We start from the raw sequence: 21,514 nt of genomic DNA on the forward strand, positions 1-21,514 counted from the left end.
TTCTCTGGGTACTTGCTAGTTTGAAACTCAGCTCTGAGTTCACATTGACACATCTGTTTTCAAGTTGCAGTTGCAAGAACTTGCTTCAAAATAGATTCACTTTGGCTTGCATCCTTATTTGAATAAAGGTGATTATGGTATGCATATAACCACTTCGTAAGTTAATAGACTTTCCATGTGGTGAGGAGAATGTTAGAATTTTCCTGCTTGCTTAGATTTCTGAAAAACATGTACACATCTGACAAAATTTTCCTCCAGAATTTTGCAGAGCTATCCAGATGACTGGGTTACTGATCGCTTTGATATAGACCAGGGGTGTCCAAAGTTTTTGGCAGGAGGGCCACATCAGTTCTCTGACACTGTTTCTGGGGCCGGGGGGGGGGGGGAAGAATTAATTTACATTTAAAATTTGAATAAATTTACATAAGTTTACATAAATGACTATATTAAAGATGAACTTGAATGAATGGATGAAGGTCTTAAAAAAGCTCAAGGCCCTTGAAGGTCTTGAAATAGCTCAAGGCCCTATAAAAGGCCTTGCGCAAAGCAAGACTGGCCTTTCCTTTGCTGCCCCTACTGCATCACAGACATGAAACAGCAAGCAGTGGAGGAAGCCCTCATCCCACAGCTCACGCGAGAGGTCAAACAGTTGCCCTCACGCTGAGAGCAGTTGCGTTGGGCCAGTGTGGGCTCCAACAAATCTCCAGAGGGCCAGAGGCTCATTGGAGACTGGGGTCTCCCTGAGGGCCGCACTGAGAGACCTTGAGGGATGCAAGTGGCCCCCAGGGCCACTTGGGAACCCCAGGGTTTGGGAACCCCTCATATATCCATCTTTTTGTGGAAAAGGCACTATGGTGAAACTAACAAACTTATTGAGACTGTTCCATTGTCTTCATGAATACAGACCATTATGTGTCCCATTTTCTTAAACATGGAGAATTCCACAGCCACTAGGTTAGCTGTTTCAAAGTTGAACTTGAAGTCTGTCAACTTCCGTTTCACAAAAATGGAGATAATCAGCGTAGTACTGTATCTACTCACTGCATTGACCCACACAACCCAATTTCTTTAACATGGTGTTAAACACTTGTCTGTCTTTCATTGTAATTTGTTCTATTCGGAGTGCTGCCAATTGCTTCCTTGTTAAAGGAAGTGTGTGAAGAATTTTAGCACTTCATCTGGGTGGTGTTAAAGAAGCAATTACCATGTTTTGCTTCACTTTCCACAGTACAAATTTTTATTTATTTTATTTTTCACATTTTTATACCGCCCTTTCTCCAATGAGCTCAGGGCGGTGGTGTACACAGTTGCTCCCCTCCTTTTGTCCTCACAACAACCCTGTGAGGTAGGTGAGGCTGAGAGAAAGTGACTGGCCCAGGGTCACCCAGGAAGCTTCATGGTTGAGGTGGGATTTGAACCTGGATCTTCCAGGTCTAAGTCCACCGCCCAAATTTGAGTTGACCAATGAGTCATTTCAACTTGAAATGACTAGTTTTAGGTTCTTGATGGAAGTCTTGAAATAAAAGTATCTTGGTTACTATTTTAAATCTTACTTGGAGGATATTAATTAGCTGATTAAACACTTAAAGGAGAATGAATGACATATTGTAAGGAAGCTTCCCCACTGAATCAGTATGGTAGTTTTTTCTAACTTAAACTAATTCTTCTGGGCAGCACTGCCAGAGTAAACAAAGGGCCAAACTAGACGTGATGAAAAATCACGTCCCGTCCCTTACTCCCCGCTCCCTCACCTGCCATGCTTCCTCCCTGCCTCTCCCACACCCCCCCACTGACCTCTACGCTGCTAAGGAGTCTGAGCAGTGGACCACTAGCTTCCCACCAGCACTGGCTCAGCGCGTGCTTGCACTGCTAAGCCCCACAAACATTTCTTATGGCATGTTTGCAACAGTGCAGTAAGCCAGCGCGCAAAGCTTAGTATTGGGCTTACAGTTATCTATAAAATATCTGAGGAGCTGCCATATGGAAAATGGAGCACATTTCTTTTGATTTATCTGGAGCAGGGGTGTCCAAACATTTTGGCAGGAGGGCCACATCATCTCTCTGACACTATGTTAGGGGCTGGGGAAAAAATTAATTTACATTTAAAATTTGAATAAATTTACATAAATGAATATATTAGAGATGGAACTTATATGAATGAATGAAGGTCTTGCAGTAGCTCAAGACCTATAAAAGGCCTTGCACAAAGCAAGGCCAGTCTTTCCTTCACTGCCACTGCTGCATCACAGACGTGAAACACCAAGTAGTGGAGGGAGCCCTCGTCCCACAGCTCAGGTGAGAGTTTGAACAGTTGTCCTTGCAATGAGAGCAGTTGTGTCAGGCCAACATGAGCTTCAGCAAGTCTCTGGAGCACCAGAAGCTCATTGGAGACTGGGGGCTCCCTGCGGGCCAGATTGCAAGCCTCTGAGAGCCACGTGTAACCCCTGGGCTGGGGTTTGGGCACCCCTGGTCTGGAGGGTAAGGCAGATGGGTTTAAATTGCAACAGGAGAGATTTTTTTTTTAATTAAATGTTAGGAAGAACTTGATGGTACAGACTGTTTGGCACTGAAGTCTGCTTCAGAAGTTGGTAGACTCTCCATATTGGAGGTGTTTAAGCAAGGCTGGATAGCTACCTTATTGAGAATGTTGTAGCTGTGGACCGCATTGGCAGAGGGGGTGGACTTGGTGATTTTGTAGATCCCTTCCAACTCTCTGATTCTATGACCATTTTCCTGATAAAAGTTTTCCCTAGCTGTTTTTTTTTCCTTCCAGGAACAGAAGCATATGGGCACATGCAGCAATTTTCTTCTAGGAAAATAGCACACTTATGGGATGGGAATCTTTTTCTGCCATGCTGTCATATCACCATAATTAGCTTGATCCTAAAAGGGTGAATGTTTTCTAACGTATCATTCCAGCAAACAGTAGCATATGAAAGTGGCCCACAAAGTAACACTGACAACTTTGGACAATGTGACTAAAATGGCATATATATTTTGACAATGTGAATCTGTAACTTTGACACTGATTCCTCTAGATTTAGAATAGTTTTTTAAAAAACTTTCCTGGTACTTGCATTTCTAAAGCGGGGGTGGGGTAGATTGCTATAGTCTAGGACAGGGGTCTCCAAACCTTTTGGCCAGAGGGCCACATGAAATATCTGGTGCGGTGCTGAGGGCCAGAAAAAAATTTAAATATAAAATTTAAATAAATAAATTAGAGATGGAACTTAGATGAATGAATAAATGAATGAGTGGGCTCATTCACTCAGCCTCTCCAGCCCTCAGAACACCCTCCAGATGCAATCAGAGCACAGCTCTGGTCATGTTCAGTCAAGTGGGCCAGAGGCTTTCAGGGGACAAGAGGCTGACCGCGGGCTGGGTAGAGGCTTGCTACGGGCTGCATTTGGCCCCTTGGCCAGGGTTTGGAGACCCCTGGTCTCGGAGACAGATCTGTTGCTAAGTCGATTCTGTATTCCCACCTTATAGGAGATAAAGCATGCCAACAGACATAGTGACAGACTTCAGTGATAAAGGTGGGTGAACTTTATCCGGAGGACTTAATCTTGGAGAACAAAAGTTCAGTTTCTTCCACAAATAAACCCAGCAGTGGAGTTGACCCCTGACATTGGAGCAAATGGTACCTATTGTGCCTTCATCCCAGTGCAGGGGTCGCTTAGCCATTGAGCAGATGATGGCCGGAAATAAGCCCTTTGTTCTCACATAGGAACTCGTTAACTGCAAATGACAGAAGAGAAAATATGCAAGTATTGAACATATTTTAAAGATATGGGAGAACCCAATTATCGCATGCCACTTCGGCTGAGGTGTCACATGGCAGCTCTGCAGCCTAGAGGTTCTTTGCAAAGTGATGCCTCAGCAGAATGGGTGCTGAGGAAAGTGTGGCTCTCATGATAGCTGGGTGATCTCGTGTCTTGAAAAATACGATAATGGTAATATACTTTTCAAGAACATCAAGGTATACATATTGATATGAATTTTTGTAGTGGTAGTTTGAAGTTTTACCTTCATTCTTGCTCCAGGTTTGAGACTTTTTAAAAAAGAAGATAGAATATTGTTGACACATGAACTGTGCCTCTTAATCTTTCACATTATTCAGCCTTGAAATTTTAATTTTTTTAATTGATAAGGCCAATCTAGTTAGTTCAAGAAAGAGGCCCTCTTCATTGTAGTAAAGCAACAGGTTTTTTTGTCTCTTGCAGGCCAGCCCTCCAGATCTCTACGTTGAAAGGTTTAACATAGCACTTGGACAGTACATGGGAGCATTACAGAGCATTGTGCCTCTTTTCATATATATGGTAAGTTCTGCTTCAAACAATTTTTCAAACAGTTCATGGAAAGGAATAAATGAGATACAGCATTTTAGCTGTTAGCAATGAGATTCTCATGTAGTCTGTATTGTAAGGTAAGATGTAATGGGCTGCAGCTAGCCTTTATTTTGGAGGACCCATCCATAGACCACACTTGGGTTGCTAGCCTGGCTTTTTGGCAAGAGTTCAAAACATGTTTATTTCTCCAAGCATTTGTGTTGCCTTCTGTTCTTTTGTATGACGCTTGCTGCTGTTCCACCCTCTTTTTTTCTTTTTTTTAAACCAACTCCCCCATTGTATTTTTTACTAGTTTTTCTATTGTACTGTTTCTATCGCAAAACCTCATAGTTTTTTTGTGAAACTTATAAGCCACCTTGGACATTTGCCTTAGGCAGAGGTAAGGCAGGATATATTCTTAAATAAATTAAAAAACACAGGGGTTCATCCAGTTGGTAGTGGTAGTGCCCTACTGCCTCTGTGCCCCTTTTCCTTTTAGTGTCTTGCTGTGTTGAAAACATGTCTTAAGGAGATGATACCTAAGGGGAGGACTTGTGGGGGTCATTCTTCAACCTTTCTCTTCACACTCCTGTTGGGATAGCAGCGCAGGTCTTCTAGTTATTGTCTTACAGACTGGTGAATCAGATGCCAGTGATCTAGTGGCCTGATTCTGGCAGCCATATTGTTCCTCTGTACTGTATACTGTTTGAAATACTGTGTTTACAAGTTGTATATAATTATGGTGAAATGTGAAGGGTCAGAAAAGGGTTGTAGTTTGGCATGGCAGAAGGTAACAGCAGTACATTTCCTTCCAGCCAAAATAACACAAGTTTTTACCCTTTAAGGTATAATTATTTCTTTATGAGGTTTGTCCCATTTTTATTTGTTTGGATGGACATAGAGTTCCAGCTTTTTGTCCTACCCGTATTTTTTTTTAACCCTTATCTACTCAACTATGGCCTTCAAACTCATTCAAGACAGAAGCAACTTCATTAGACATATAGGCCATGATAGTGTCATACTGGTGACTACCCAACCCCAAAGCTGTGGGTGGTGCTGTCCAGCAGCTTCATATAAATGTTGAATGGAATTGGTGGCATCTGAAATCCCAGTGGAATACCATCCACATGTTCTTATGGACTCAGCTTGCATCCCCCATGACAACCTTCTGACTACAATGAGATAGAAAAGAGTGAAACCATTGGAGAGCCAAGGTATCTAAAAAGAATGGTCCGTAATATCAAAAACCCCTGAAAGGTCTAATGTTCTCTGTGTTAACTTCCAGGATTAAATTCATTCACTGCATTAGAGGACTTCGTTGGATGTTGCTCTGTGCCGAATGCATAAATATACTGTCCTAATTATTATTAACTAGTCTTTTCCCCCGTGTTTAAATATCTGAGAGCTGTTGATTCAAACAGAAGGAGGACAGCGGCAGAAAGGAAATTGCAAACCATGCTTGAGTGATCTTGTAATGTTTCATATGACGTAACATGAATACTTAGAAAAACACTATCCTGTTCTATTTTTAAAAGATGCTTAAAGAGGACATCAAGTCCTCTTACGTCCTCAAGCACCTTGGGACCCAATCCTATCCAATTTTCCAGTGCCAGTGCAGCTATGCCAGTGGAGCATGCACTGCATCCTGTGATGGGAAGGTAGTCACAGAGGCCTCCTTAAGGTACGGGTACATTTGTTCCCTTAGCTTGGGGTTGCATTGTGGCTGCACCGGTGCTGGAAAATTGGATAGGATTGGGCCCTTGGTCTCCTTGGCAGCCATGATGATTATTGTAAAATTGATATAGCCATTCATTTATACAGATGAGCTGGTAAGAGAGAGGCTGTTTTTGCTTTAGTTTGGAATAGTGACATTAGAATTGCATGTATAGAATCTTTCTTTTTGATGAATTACTAGTATCCCATGTTTGAAGGCGTATCCTATCTTGCACAGTTTCCCTTCTAGGTCTGTCAAGTTTTTGGCATTCCAGGCTTGAGACTGTTATTAGCCAGGATGTGGCAGGAGGGGCCTTGATGTCCAGGCCCAGTATGAAATGTCAATTAAAGGAACAGCAGCATTGTACTGTATATGTATGCTGATGCAATCAGCTGCACCTGTTACAGGTGGGAGTCACATGACATGGGGAGATGTGTGCAGAGTCACGAAGGCAATGGTGGAGTGGTGCAATGCACCACTGGACAGCCAATCAGAGTGGGTCACAAGACTGTCTTGTGACGATGAGGTCGCCCCACTCTGATTGGCTGGCCCCGGTATATATGGGGCAAGCACAGACACCAAGGTGTGGGTTGTTGTGTTGGAGTTTCTGTGTGCCGTGCTACTGGTTTGTGTACTGATTTTGGACTGCCTTCTCGTGACTGTGACCTGCTGTATCCCTGACTTCTGGACCATTTGACTGACTACTCTTTTGCCTGCTCCTTTTACCAATACATGCTTCTGCAACAAACAAGCCTGTGTCTGCTACTTTGGCTCTGTTTGGGATTGCCTTCTTCTTTTCCTATCTCCCTGCACTCCTGAGCCATTCTGCTATCGGGAAAGCAAGGGCTATCCTCCCCTGCTGACCTGACAAGGTCTTTTATATTGAAACAGTTTTTTTTTTAAATTCTGAGCTATGCTTATAGAGTATGTGAGGACCCATGGGCTCCCCCTCCCCAAGTGAACCCCTTTAAAACAATACAGTGATGCCTCGCAAGACGAAATTAATTCGTTCCGCGAGTCGTTTCGTATTGCGAAAATTTCGTCTTGCGAAGCACGGTTTCCCATAGGAATGCATTGAAATTTAATTAATGCGTTCCTATGGGCAAAAAAAGTCAGAACAAAGTCTAATTTGGTTTACAAAGTGTTTATTAAGTGCTCTTTAAAGGCATACATACTGTACAGAGGATTTCAAAAATTTCAAGCACAAAACTCCAATGCATCCTGGGTATTAACGCTTGTGTGATTTAAAACAAACCAAAACAAAAAAAAATGCAAAAAAATTCGTCCGGCGAAGCACGGCCATAGAAAAATTCATTTTGCGAGTCACCAAAAAAATTGCAAAACACTTTTGTCTTGCGAGTTTTTCGTTGCGCGAGGCATTCGTCTTGCGAGGCATCACTGTATACTTTTCTCATAAGTGATTATTGGTGGCATATTTTGAATTGTTATCTCTTATGATTCCCTTACCATTCTACTACAGGATTCTTCTTCAATTCATTGGTGATTAAATTGCATGATATATGTTTAACGGTGGTGCAATAATATCATTTAGACTAGATCTTACTAAGGGTTTGACTAGATGGTGTGGGACTAACTGATTCTTGATTCTGTCTTGTTGTTGTGCTGTCGACATAGCGTATATCTGGAATCCAGACTCTGGATTAATATCTACTAGAATGCCTGCAGAAGCTGCACTCTTTTAAAGTACAAGCAGGGTAGAAGTAAACAAATTGCACAATTGGTTTAATGTTGGTTTGAAGAGGTTATTGATTGATTCAGTTCAGTAAGACCTTTCTTGGCATAAAATTGTTGATTGATCTGTGTGCCTCAATTTTTTTTTGTATACTAATTCTTCCAGTCCTCAAGTGAACTGTTTGATGCTGCAGACCTTTAAATACTTGAGTGTTTTCTTATTCTGTGTGAATTCACGGTCTTCTCATCGTTGGACTGTAAGACTGAACATCGTATTAACCTGTCACTATACTGATATGGCTTGCAGGTGGAAGATATGGGAGTTCACATTCGACTCTAAAATTATTTAGAACTGAACCACTGTAGAACTGATGTAAAGATGCAAATTAAGATCACTTCTGGCTGTAATGCCTGGTATCTTGATTCCGTGCCTTGAAAGAGAGGCAGAATATCTGATTCTCATTGCAAGAGTAGATAATGCATGCTTGATATTTTTGGTTTAGTGAATGAAAATAAGGTATGGTTTAGAATATGCCTCTGTAAACAAATCTCAAAAATCTGGTTTGATAATTATGTATTCTGTGTATATTCATAAATTGGATAAACTCTTTTTTAGAGTGATTTCAGCCACTTAGAACCGGCTCTTACCAGAACATAGTTTTGAAATAGAATCTGTGATCTGGTAGCTCAATAAGTAGTAATTGGTAGCAATTTGAAAATCTACCTTTTGACCCTTGGAAGTACTTCTTATATTTTTCTTCAGGAGAAAAGGAATTGTCTTGTATTCTTAAGAGAACTGCTTTTTAAAGTGTATCCCATAAATGATCCTTCATGTTATAAGATCATGATAAATTCATTAGTAGGAGAGTTGCATTGGCTGCAATTAAAATCTGTTCTAGTCAGCAGGCTTCCACGATTGCTATCACTATAGTGATTGGCACCATCATCGGGTGAGTAGGACAAGCCCCAGCCTTTCTCCCAAATATGGACTAGGAGAAATGAGTGGGGATAGTTGCAGGCTATCCCCACCCATTCTCTAGCTCCAGGTTTGGGAGGAAAGCTTAATATTGTTTGGCTGCTGTGTTATCAAGGCATCCCTCTGGAAGGGTCCTTGGCTACACAGGGCCACACAAGCAAGCCCTGTGCTATCTGATCTTGCTCTTGATGCTCAACACCTGCTTGGCCAAGGTAGGGTACTTTGGTCAAGCAGTAGCCAGGGAAAGCGCCCCTTGCCTTGCCTTTTGTTCCAACTCAAGAGCAGGAATGGAAGGCATGCATGGCTACTGGTTTACCCTGGTATGTCTCGGTCAAGCAGTGGCAAGACAAGAACCCCCATTTTATGTTAGCCAAAAGTGTTGACTGCACAGGATTTCAGCATCTTTAGGTTGTTTTTGCATTCTGACTGGTTAGATCTAGAATCTCTGGAGACGCTCCAGAGCTTCATGTTCTGGCTGGTGTTGCATCTCAAAGATGCTTGAGACTTTTGTATTGGAACATGAACTGACAGATTTAGGGTTTTGACAGTAACAGATGTGCTATATGGTGAGAGAATTGAACATAAGCATATAAGCAGATAAAGGAGCGGTGCTGCTTCAAAAGACAGGCAAAAAAGGAGAGGCCTTTCCTCTAGGAAGTAAATAATGAAGCTTGTCTTCCAGTTCTAATAGACAAATGGGTTTACCCATTGTGCTTGCTCTGTTGATCCAAGTACAAGTTGAAAGATTTTAGCAGTTTCACAGTGGTAGGCTGCAATAGTAACAGCCCACCAAAGCTTATATTTTCTATTAAATAAGTTGACCTGAAAATTTGCCAAGCTGTGTCTGATTCAGTTCTCTCTCTTGTATATGAGTTGTAACAGAAAACATTTCAGAACAAATTCAGGCCATGTTGTGTGTTCTGTTTTGACAACTACATTTGTACAGCTTTCTAGGCTTAAAAATATTCTATTTCTTCTATTTCTATTACTTTCATGAAGGGCTGTTTGCTGACTAGGTAACACAAAGTGTGGGGTGTCTTGATGGCTAAAATGTATTACTTCCTTGGAAGATGTGGCACAACTTCATTCCTGGCAATCTGTTTTTTGTTTGTGTTCATAGTTTGCAGAAAAAGCAGAATTGGGTGATGCCACTATTTGAAAACTATTGTTCATCTCTTACACCCATGTGTTTGAACAGCAAAGAGTCCTATAGCATCTTAAAGACTACCAAAGTTATTGTAGTACAAGTATAAGCTTTTGTGGACTAGAGCCAACATAGAGGGCTATTAATGTATTTGACATGTGGGATATAAAGAAATAGCGATGATATATATCGATGGTTTCTGAGAAAATCTTCTACCTGCTCTACTAACAAGCAAGATAATTCCATCCTGAATGCCCTGTCACTTTGGATTTGATCTACAAGGCTGCAATCAGTGTTCTGCTTGTATAATGGAGACATTCCCACTTGAAAGAACTTTTTAGAAGTTCATGAAGTTTGTTAAGGGCCTGCTCTTCCAAGTAGTGTAGTTGAGTACTTGACTTACAGTAGTAGTGCCCTTGTGCACTTGTAGTACCTCAGAAGCAAAACACGACTATGGGACAGTCCTGAGTGCCAGCTCTAAAATCAAGAAGGTTAGAAATTATTTGCCAAAGTGCTTGTCATTGCAGAGTTAATTTCATTCTTGGACTTCTGCTGTCTGACATGGTGCTAAACTTGTGTGAGGGGGCAATAGTAGCAAGCAACAGTAACCTCATACTCAAAGTAACCCATTGAGGCAAAGGATCAGTGTCTAGAGTTGAAAAGGCCACAGTGCTGGAAGGATAAGAATAAGGGAGTATCTGTTTTAGAGGTTGGGATGTGTTCAGCTCAAGATTTTTATCATCATACTTCACATGGCCATATGTGATGAAGAGCATGAAAGAACATTTCCCTCACACAGTCATGATCAGGAAGCATACGAACTTGAGACCAAAATCTCTCTGTAGAAACTTTCCTCCAGTCATCTTCTGTTTTCTCTCTTATACTACTGTATTATTCACACAGCCTTATTAATGTTTCCTGTTGGTGGGCAAGGGAAGGGAGAAGTGAATAATACTGCATTTTTTCTGAGAATTGTCACAAGTCTCTTCAGGGTTGCTATAATTCCCAAACATTTTAAAACCCCTTTTCTTTTGTTTTTCAGAATAAGTTTTACATAGAAACCAAGCTTAACCGAGACTTAAGGAATGACCTTATAAAACTGTTTACGGAACATGTTGCAGAAAAGCACATTTACAGCCTGATGCGTAAGTACAGTTGTTGCGCTTGCTGTCTCCAAAAACCAGGGCAATTGGATCCTTGTATGTTGTAGAATTAGAAAAGTGTAAATATTAATATTAAAACAGGGACAGTTGCATACTAAAACTATTCAGGTACTATTTAAAAAAGTTTACTTCACAGTAGAATTGAAAAAGCCACATGGAGGTGAAGGTGTTGATATTGGCAACAATCCTCTGAAAGGGAGTAGTCCTATTGTAACAAAGCCAGAACATTTCGGAGATGATTTTAGTCTCTGTAGAAATTTTGTTTTGTAAGTGGAAATTCTGTTCAGATAATTTTATGGAATAGTGTCACCAGTTTTCAAAGTGATTGCTGTTTGTAAAGCTGCAGTTGTTCACCATGTGCATCTGTGATCAGCTGAAGACCATGGAAGATAGGTCTGTCTGTAGCTGATAGGTCTATAGTTACATAAAAATTTCTCTCATGCATTGGAGAAACATGCTCTGAGGATCTATTCTAAACATTAGAGTACTACTGCTACCTTCATGTCCTGCTTGTTGACTTCTTGTAGGTCTCTGGCTCGCCACTGCTGAAAAATTGACATAACCTTGCTCTTAACTAGCAGCTCTACTTTTATGTTTTGTTCTGGTTAGAGAAGCTTTTATTTTCTCTCTTCTGCTCTTGTGCAAATGAGCTAAATATTGGGGCTGGGTAGACATGAAGAAAGAGGAGAACCTATTGAGTTCTTGAACCTATTGCATTCTTAAAATTCTTGATCTTAACCGTCAACTTTTCACTGTACAGTGGTACCTCGCATACCGAATGCCCCGCGCAGCGAAAAACCCGCAGAACGAAAGCGGTGTGCGAAGTTTGGTAACTCGCATAACGAATTTTTATGATTTATGCTTCGCATAACGAATGTATTTTTTATTGTCCTGGTTTGTCTTAAGGGGGGGGATCTTCATGTCCCTTTATGATCCCGTCCACCCTAGTAAGGGGAGGATCTTCATGTCCCTTTATGATCCCGTCCACCCTAGTAAGGGGCGGATCTTCATGTCCCTTTATGATCCCGTCCACCCTAGTAAGGGGCGGATCTTCATGTCCCTTTATGATCCTGTCCACCCTAGTAAGGGGCTGATCTTCATGTCCTTTTATGATCCCGTCCACCCTAGTAAGGGGCGGATCTTCATGTCACTTTATGATCCCGTCCACCCTAGTAAGGGGAGGATCTTCATGTCAGCTTGCTCCCAGGAAAGTGTGCACAGGATTACAGCCTTCAAACTCCCCACTCAGCATCCCCCCCATCGCTCATTCACCCTCTCACTGCCCCATTTCCTTCACGTTTCCCCCCATGATCACGGCAAAAGCAAGCAATTGAGTGCAGCTGCTGTGTCCTCCCCAGCTTAGAGCACAATCCTGTGCGTGTCTCTTCAGAAGTAAGTCCCATTGTGCTTACTCCCAGGAAAGTGTGCACAGGATTACAGCCTTCAAGCTCCCCACTCAGCATCCCCCCCCGTTTTTGAAATCCTCTGTACAGTATGTATGCCTTTAAAGAGCACTTAATAAACACTTTGTAAACCAAATTAGACTTTGTTCTGACTTTTCTTGCCCATAGGAACACATTAATTAAATTTCAATGCATTCCTATGGGAAAACGTGCTTCGCAAAACGAAAAACTCGCATAACGAAAGGACTCGCGGAACGGATTAATTTCGTTATGCGAGACACCACTGTATATGCTTTAAAAATGCCTGGAGTCTTTCATGTGGTGTGATTTTAATCCAACCATATTATCATCTATTTTGACTTTTTAAAAGCTTAAAATACTTTCTTAATTGTGAGATTATGAGCCTTTAATTTTAGATTGTGAGCCCTTTTGGGACAGGGAGCCATTTAGTTATTTGATTTTTCTCTGTAAACCACTTTGTGAACTTTTAGTTGAAAAGCGGTATATAAATACTGTTGTTAATAATAATAATAATAATAATAATAATAATAATAATAATACCATAGTCTTTCCATACCATACCATACCATATAGTCATACTATAGTCATACCATAGTCTTTCGAGACTGAAGGTTGCCAATACAATAATAATAATAATAATAATTAGCATCTTGGAAAACCTTTGGCAGTTTTTTTGGTTCCTGCTATACTATGGCTGGGAAGTCAATGATCATTTGAAGCAGTCAGCATTTTCATATCACCTGTAATATCTTGGCAAAATAACTGTCTCCTATATAAGTTGTTAAGATGATAAGACCTGCATACAGGTCTGTAGTCCAGTGGTTCCCAAACTGAGTCAGAATCCACTGGTGGGTCATGACCTGATTTTTGGTGAGTCGCCAAAGGGTGATAGAAAGATAGATTGCCTCAAGCCCTGAAGCTGTTCAGAAATCAGATACTGTAGCTGCTAACTGCCCTGTCAGGAGCTGAACTCCAGCAGTTTTGCAGTCATATGTAAATACAGGGAGATAAATGTTTGTGGGTCTTTCTGGTGTTTATTACTTTATAAAAAAATAAAATATTTCTTTCTAGATCTCCTTTTTTATAGTTTGGTCAACCTGGTGGGTCCCAATAGAGTGTTGTCTTAAAAAATGGGTCCCAGTGCTAAAAGGTTGGGAACCACTGCTATAATCTGATAAGGTTCTTTGAATGTTAGAATTAACTGTTAACTTGCAGCTCAGAAAACATATAATGGTACAATAATAATAAATTACCCTAAAGCAGGAATATTTTTATTATTATTATTACTACAAATATACAGGTTGAGCCTCATTATTCGCGTGGGTTCTGTTCCAAGCACTCACGTGGATTGCCAAAAATGATAGCAAATCAATTGAAAAAACAAAGTTTATTTGCTCCGGTGATTTAAAAACAGCCTTGCTGACCTTTATGATGTAAGATAAGAGTCATTAAGATGACAATCCACATCAATCAGTCTTCCTCCAAGCACTTAGAAAGAAAGGCGCTTCACTCAGCCCCTCCCTTCACCAATGCAAAGTGATCATGATGAAGTACGCAGCCGACACCGCAGCTTCAGAGACTCAAGGTCAGGCAGATACTCCCAGTAAATAATGAGGCACAGACACGGCAGTGCTCCACCACCGGATGTCCTTTACTTGAAGATACATACAATATTTACAGCGCAAAGGCAGCTCAGCAAGCAAACAGCAAAGATAGCACTTTTCTCAATGCTCAGATCACCAACTCCACTGACGTAGCTTCCCGCAGACACTTCACATAACATCTCCCACACAGCAGCTTGCACAAGCTACAGTATATATTGGCACTGGCCAATGAGAAGCGGGCTACGATCTGGTGACTGCATGACTCATTGTCTGGTGACATGGTATTGAAGGGTATTGCATCATCCCTGCTGTGCCCTGTTGCATCAGCCAGTCCCATGATGCACCTGGGCTACACTGCATGTATGCTGGCCAAGATATCAAGGCCTAGCCTTGCCCTATCCAGCCTGTAAATTGACTATAGGCCTATGGCATATATCATAACAGATCACCTTTCTTTCATATGCTCAGGGGGAAGGGAGGAGTCTGCTGGAGAGAGAACGATTGATGGCTTGTCAGCCAGCTGCGCTCGCTCTCTCTCTCTCTCTCTCTCTCTCTCTCTCTCTCTCTCTCTCTCTCTCTCCCATTAAGTCCTATTGTTAAAGGACTGTTCAGTTTTTTAAACTGTAATTTTAAAGGGGTGCATTTTTGCCCTTCTCCAGGGATAAGCACAATCCTTCTCATTTGCAGGGGCCATTCGTGTTGAGTCAAATCGTGTACAAAAAATCCGTGTATAAATAGGGTGGACCTGTATACCACTTCTCAATCAAAAAAAGATGCTCTCAAAAGTTTTTTATGTAGCACAAATAGCCTCTGTCCTGAAGGGGCTCACAATCTGAAAAGAAGCAAAAGAAATGCCAGCAAATAGCCACTAGAACTGCGCTGGGGTGAATAGGAATACAGTCCACGCTCGGTATTTCGTGAGTGTTCCATTCCTGGAACCCCCTCAAATACCGAAAACCACGGATATTCAAATCTACAAAAACAAAGAAAAACCACATGACCACGGTTTAAAATCCACATAGTGGAGCAGCAGGCAGTGTCTGGAGATTAGAACAGATATTTTCAGTTTGCGCTGAGGCAAGCAATCCCCCTCCCTTGGCCCTGGCGCACTAAAGAATGCAGTGCAAAAGTGTTTTAATGCTTTTATGTTGAATTCTGGGGCAGCCAAGGGAGGGGGTCGCGGCCTTTGTGTGACCAGAATATAGCTATTCTGATTACCTGAGATTGCCTGCCTGCTGCTCTACCATGCTAAGAAAAAGCGGTTTTTAGCCATCTGCTTTGATTCAAATCTGCAGATGGTCAAACCACAAATAAGAAGTGTGGACTTGTAGTTGCTCTCTCCCTGTTAAATAGAAGCAAATCAATCTGCTTTGTAATGATTAGGTTTTCTAGTTTCAAATATCAATGCTTCCCCAAATTTAACCAAATTTAATCAAAAATGTGCAAGCTGCTGTGTCTTTGACATTTATAAAACAAGTTCTGTTGGCATAAAATTTTTGGGATATAATCACACAAATAAATTATATAGCAAGTGATTATATAGCATGAATCAGATACAATGGAAGGAATCTTCTATTTTAACTTGCATTTATTTTAAAATCTTGGTTATAAATTTAGTGTCAATTTTATTCTTTGGAAGATGTTTCATATCTTTTTGGGAAGGTATATGAATGTGTGACAGCTGCTGCCAGCACTGAGCTCGGCACTTGGAAGTAGTTGGTGGTGACATGAGAATGTCATTGCCACTTACTTCTGGCTCTGAGATGACGGGACCCTAAAAACAGTGGTAAGGGGCTCAGAGAGGGTGTGTGGGATTTCAAGTGCCAAAAAAAAAATGTGCCAGAGCTCTGCCTGCTGAGCCTCTGCTCTGCAGTCTTTGGCCTTATGTCATGGTCTTGTTGCCAAGCAGCAAGTGTTCAGCACTACCCCTGAACATTTGCTGCCCTGCCCCACCCCATGGAGCCATCTCCAGTTATGATCCTTAGAAGCACCAAAGGAATAAATGCAATGAGCTGAACCAAAGAGCTGCATATCTCTTTCATATTTGATTCTTGTACATTGGAGTAGATTGTGCCTGACCACTTTAGACTAGTAGTTTTCAAATATTTTAGCAGCAGGACCAGCTTTTCATCAAGACCCACCTAGCTTTACAAGACTTTAAAAAAAGGTGATCTTGAAAGAAATATTTTTATTTACAAAAAAAAATTGATCCATTTCTCATAATGAGGCAGCCCTAATGAATAGCCTCAGTGGCTTGAGGGACTTAGTTATGTGACCCAGCCTTCATCTGTCCCCAGTACTGGGACTTGCGAAAAAAACACACTAGTAAAAAAGACACTGAAATATTTCCTTATATTCACACAAGCTTGAAAACAGCAGGTGTACAGCTCCTTGCAGGGCAGTTAGCAGCTATCTGATTTTTGATTAGCCTCAAAAAGTTTGAGTGTCCTTAACTTTTTCTTGAATGTCAAGAAACCTTTACTGATCAGTCTGTTTCCAAAATTTTTTGCAGTTCTTCTTTTGCTTTTCAGTTTTCATGCTTGAGAAAGAAACATCTAAAATGTTTCCTGATACCCTGGCCCCTCTCCCAGTTAGTCACTTCAGTCAAATTCTGATTGGAGCAGCTATTTGTCATCTTTCTTAGTCAAAGGATGGCCAAAGCATTTTTTGCTGAAATAAGACACAAGAAATCCTGTTGCTTTCTTCACACTTCTTGTTTAGATGAAATGCCATCCTTAGTGGTGATGGATATTATATTCAGTTGACTGTATTTTGGCATCTCTAAGGGGTATCTTACAAATGTGAGTTGTGTTAGACTGTCTCCTTTTTCTTTCTTAGCTAAAGGTCATGGCAGTGTTAACTTTTACTGTCCTTTACAAGTATCCCTTGTACTCCAAAGGTGTTGACTTCCAGAATGTGTCCAACTCTTCTCTACAACTTTGGCTGATACTTATGCTCAACCTCTTTGAACTCATAAATGACCCAGTCCCAAAAGGCAATGCTGTCACTTGGAATGTTCAGACTGCTGAAGCCTTTGTGGTTTTATGTAGAAAACAGTAATACTGACATATATGGCATCATTTCCAGGAAGTAGAGGGGAAAGTGCATACTTCTTGATAGAGCACATGTGTTGCGTGCAGAAGGTCCTAGGTTCAATCCTTGCTGCTTCTGATTAAGTATCTCTAGTAGCAAGGCTGGAGGAACTTCCCCAGTGGTTTCCCCAGGTTTGCAGCAAGTCATTGGTGCTAGGCTAGTAGTCTGCCTCAGGATAAGGCAGTTTTATGTATCCACATTTTCTACGCTGCTGATCAAGTAGCTGGATTCTCTTTTGTAGTTCACATGGTGATGTAAGTTAGTCTGTGGATTCTCCAGACATCTTAATGGCTTTGTGGAATTCCTTATGGTAAAAATAACAGGATGTAAAGCAATTCTCTTACAGTGATTTAAGGTAATTCAGTACCTTAACAAAGACTAATTTTGTCCATGGATTATCATTGCTATACAATATTGATGGTATAAGTAGTATATCAGAACTAGCTTTCAACTGAGAACAAGTGGGACCTGCAACAAATTGTTGCGTCTCCCCAACTGTAATGCCTAACTCAAAGACGCAATTAACTGTTGAGGGCTCAAGCAGGCCATGCCCCTCTTCCTCACCTCCCCCTTCGTCTTCTGCTGTTACGGTTTCCCCACAGACCCTAATGTGTTCTGTAGGCTACCAGGCATGCTCAGGCTGCTCTGGGAAGGGGGCATTCCTTTATTAACTTAAAAATGTTTATACTCCTGCATACCTAGGGATGTAGAAACCACTAACATATCTTGTAGTGGTGCCAAACAGAGGGGCATTCAACCACCAGCAATCACTGTTAGTAAATATAGATACCAACTTCGTTCATGATTGGTTTGGTGGATATGACCTCTTTGGTTATGTTGAATTGCCCAAGGTCAGAAAGGGGGAAGGCCTCTTGAAAATTGCGGGAATGAGAAAAAAATCAAAACCAAAGTGTGAAACGGGGACATGTTTTATGAAATGTATAAAAGCAAGAGTGCAAAGCAGGAATTTTGGGCGATGGAGCAATAAATGTAGCAATGGTTGTAGCACCGGCAATAGACAATGCAACACACACTTGTAATGAACAACAGATTGCATACCCTACTGGTAGCATATTGACAAGTCTAGATAATACCTTGCTTTGAGAATTTTTTTTCTTCAAAACTATGTAATATTTCTTATCTATATTTGTTACTTTCTAATGCCACAGCTTAAGAGACAAAGGCTGCAGTCCTATACACGCTTTTGTGGAAGTAAGCCCTGTTGAACACAGTGAAATTTACTTCTTGAGTAAATTTGCATAAGATTGCACTTTAGTCCCCAGTAATGAGGTGGGCTTTGGGTTGAACAGGCTAAGATCCAACTGCCCCCCAAAGCAGCAGCCTCCGGATATCTTAAGAGATTTTTATATTGGAGATAATGTATCTATTATTATAGACATTATTATACAATATATAACATGTTATCTGGAATCCTGTCAATACACTGTCAGCAGTATATGCACGTTGTTCCTTATCTGGTCTATTACGTTTTCTGTTTGTTACAACTGTTGGTGTGTTTATCTATTGCTGTATTGCACAACGTCTCTGTTCACAACTATTGTATTCATTTTCCCAATTTATACATAAAATTCACAGAGCTTAGATCCCTCTTTCACACTTGGGGTTCTGCCTTTTTCCTGTGCTGAAGCAGATATAACGAGAGATCTGTAAAAGAAATATTTCGGCACTAAAAATTGATTTTAACTTTTTCTTTTTTTGTGACATGCAATTAATATGAAATAATTGACAGTATGGCAGTTGGTGTATGTTAGTATGGAAAAACCTGAACATAATTCATGGATCTACGCCACCGATTTCGGTAGTGCAGATTGGGTTAACCCCTGCTAATTGGGTAAGAGGCACTTTTTCAAGTGGGTGCTCCTTTTTTTAGCAGGGGGAGAGTAACTGGCCCACCTCACCCCAGCACTGTCTGTTCTAGTGGCTGTCTGCTGGCATCTTTTCCTTGGCATCTTTTTAGATTGTGAGCCCTTTTGGGACAGGGAGCCATTTAGTTATTTGATTTTTCTCTGTAAACCGCTTTGTGAACTTTTAGTTGAAAAGCGTTATATAAATACTGTTAATAATAATAATAATAGTGCAGGTCTGAATAGCCCCATTGGGGCAGCTGTCGCACAATATGAGGTAAGGGGAATTAATTCCTAGTACACCAAGTTGCATGGCAGCCAGCTCCATGCTGGATATGGGTCCGGCCGGCTGGCCTATCTGTTCCAGTGCTGGTTAGGTTTGGACTGTGAATCTGAGGATGTGGACAAGGTTCTCTGGAGTGTGAGGCCATCTTCTTGCCTGCTTGACCCTTGTCCAGCATGGCTAATTAGATCCACCTGGGGAGGGCTGCCCTAGTGGACAGGGAGAGTGAATTCATCTCTGAGGGAGGTGGGGTGTTGCCACTGACCTTGAAGCAAGTAGTGGTTTGCCCCATCGGAAGAAACCCTACCTGAATCTCACTAATTTGAACAAATTTCGACCTGTCTCAAATATTCCTTTTTTGGGCAAGTTTGATTGAGTGGCTGGTGGCATTCCAGCTCCAGAGGGTCCTGGAGGAAGCTGGATCCATTCCAGTCTGCCTTCAGGCTGGGGTTCAGAATAGAGACTGCCTTGGTGGAATGGATCTGCGCCGGGGAATGGATGGGGGAATGCATCCTTGTTAGTCCTGCTGGACAGCAGCCTTCAACACCATCGACCATGGTGTCCTTCTGGGTCGGTTGACTGAGTTGGGGCTTGGAGGCACTGTTTTTCTGTGGTTCAACTCCTTCCTGGCTGACAGATCCCAGAAGGTGGTCCTGGGGGATGCTCGTTAGGCATCCTGGCCTCTTAGGTGTAATGAGCTGCAAGGTTTAATTCTTTCCCACATGCTGTTCAGCATCTACATGAAGCACTGGGAGAGGTCATCTGGAGGTTTGGGGTAGGATGTTATCTGTATGGTGATGACACCCAGCTCTTCCTTTCCTCCTGATTCTGAGGGGGCAATCTAAAGTTCTGGATCATTGCTTAGAGCAGACGGGACCTGGATGTGGGCGAAGAAGCTGAAATTATATCCTGATAAGACAGAGGTTCTGCTGGTCCGGAAGTCCACAACTTGGGTATTGGACCATTGTCCTGATCAGAATGGGGTTGCACTCCTTCTGAAGGAGCAGGTCCACAGCTTGAGGGTGCTCCTGGATCCACAGCTGCTCCTGGATTCCCAGGTGATGGCTGTGGCCAGGGGGGCCTTTGCTCACCTTCAGTTGATTCATCAGCTGCGACTATACGTGGGTCGCTCAGACCTGGCCACGGTGATACATGCCCTAGTGACATCTATATTGCTGCAATGCACTCTGCATGGGGCTGCCTCTGAAGATGGTTCGGAAACTGCAACTAGTGCAGAACACAGCTGCTAGTTTGGTTGCTGGGGCTCACTGGTTCGACTTGGTTGGGTCGTTGCTTCAGTGACTACATTGGCTGCTGATTCATTTTTGGCTTGAATTCAAAGTGCTAGTTTTGATTTTTAAAGCCCTTTACGACTTGAGTCTGACAACTGATTATACGTCTCCTTTCACCAAGATGCACATTCTGTGTGTATGAGTTGGACCCTGACTTTCCTTCATAGGCCAAGGTGTTTTCTAGATCATTGTAATGGTGCTCTTGGCTCTCCAGTCCTTAGCCGATACTGTTCAGCAATGTTGCACAATTCAATTTTGTGGGAAACTAACCCTCCCCACACACTTCTGCCTTGAGATCTTCACTCGATTAGGAAAAAGTGTGTCAAACTGAAAACTTTCTGTTACCCTTCCCTTGAGACTTCTGCCAAGAGTCTTCTTTCTATTCCCCTTCTATCTGTTCCAGCCACCTTATCCTTTGCCTATGGGAATAACTTGTTCATCTTCTCCAGTTCCCCAGCTTAAGAACATAAGAACAGCCCCACTGGATCAGGCCATAGGCCCATCTAGTCCAGCTTCCTGTATCTCACTTCGACCCCACCAAATGCCCCAGGGAGCACACCTGATAACAAGAGACCTGCATCCTGGTGCCCTCCCTTCCATCTGACATAGCCCATTTCTAAAATCAGGAGGTTGCACATACACATCATGGCTTGTAACCCATAATGGATTTTTCCTCCAGAAACTTGTCCAATCCCCTTTTAAAGGCATCCAGGCCAGATGCTGTCACCACATCCTGTGGCATGGAGTTCCACAGACCAACTACACATTGAGTAAAGAAATATTTTCTTTTATCTGTCCTAACTCTCCCAACACTCAATTTTAGTGGATATCCCCTGGTTTTGATGTTATGTGAGAGTGTAAAGAGCATCTCTCTATTCATTTTATCCTTCCCATGCATAATTTTGTATGTCTCAATCATGTCCCCCCTCGGGCGCC

At 41.9% G+C, this 21,514-nt stretch overlaps 1 protein-coding gene across 1 annotated transcript in view; it reads left to right on the forward strand.

The window, feature by feature from the left end:
* Positions 1-21,514, forward strand: part of CACUL1 (CDK2 associated cullin domain 1) — a 49,868-nt gene that overhangs the window by 19,519 nt on the left and 8,835 nt on the right. Inside the window, exons 4-5 of the mRNA XM_066621122.1 lie at positions 4,224-4,319; positions 10,897-10,999. Of these exons, the coding sequence (XP_066477219.1) occupies positions 4,224-4,319; positions 10,897-10,999 (199 nt within the window). The remainder of the gene's footprint in view (positions 1-4,223; positions 4,320-10,896; positions 11,000-21,514) is intronic.

The sequence above is a fragment of the Tiliqua scincoides genome, chromosome 3 (genome assembly GCF_035046505.1).
Source record: "Tiliqua scincoides isolate rTilSci1 chromosome 3, rTilSci1.hap2, whole genome shotgun sequence".
NCBI classification, from domain to species: Eukaryota; Metazoa; Chordata; class Lepidosauria; order Squamata; family Scincidae; genus Tiliqua; species Tiliqua scincoides.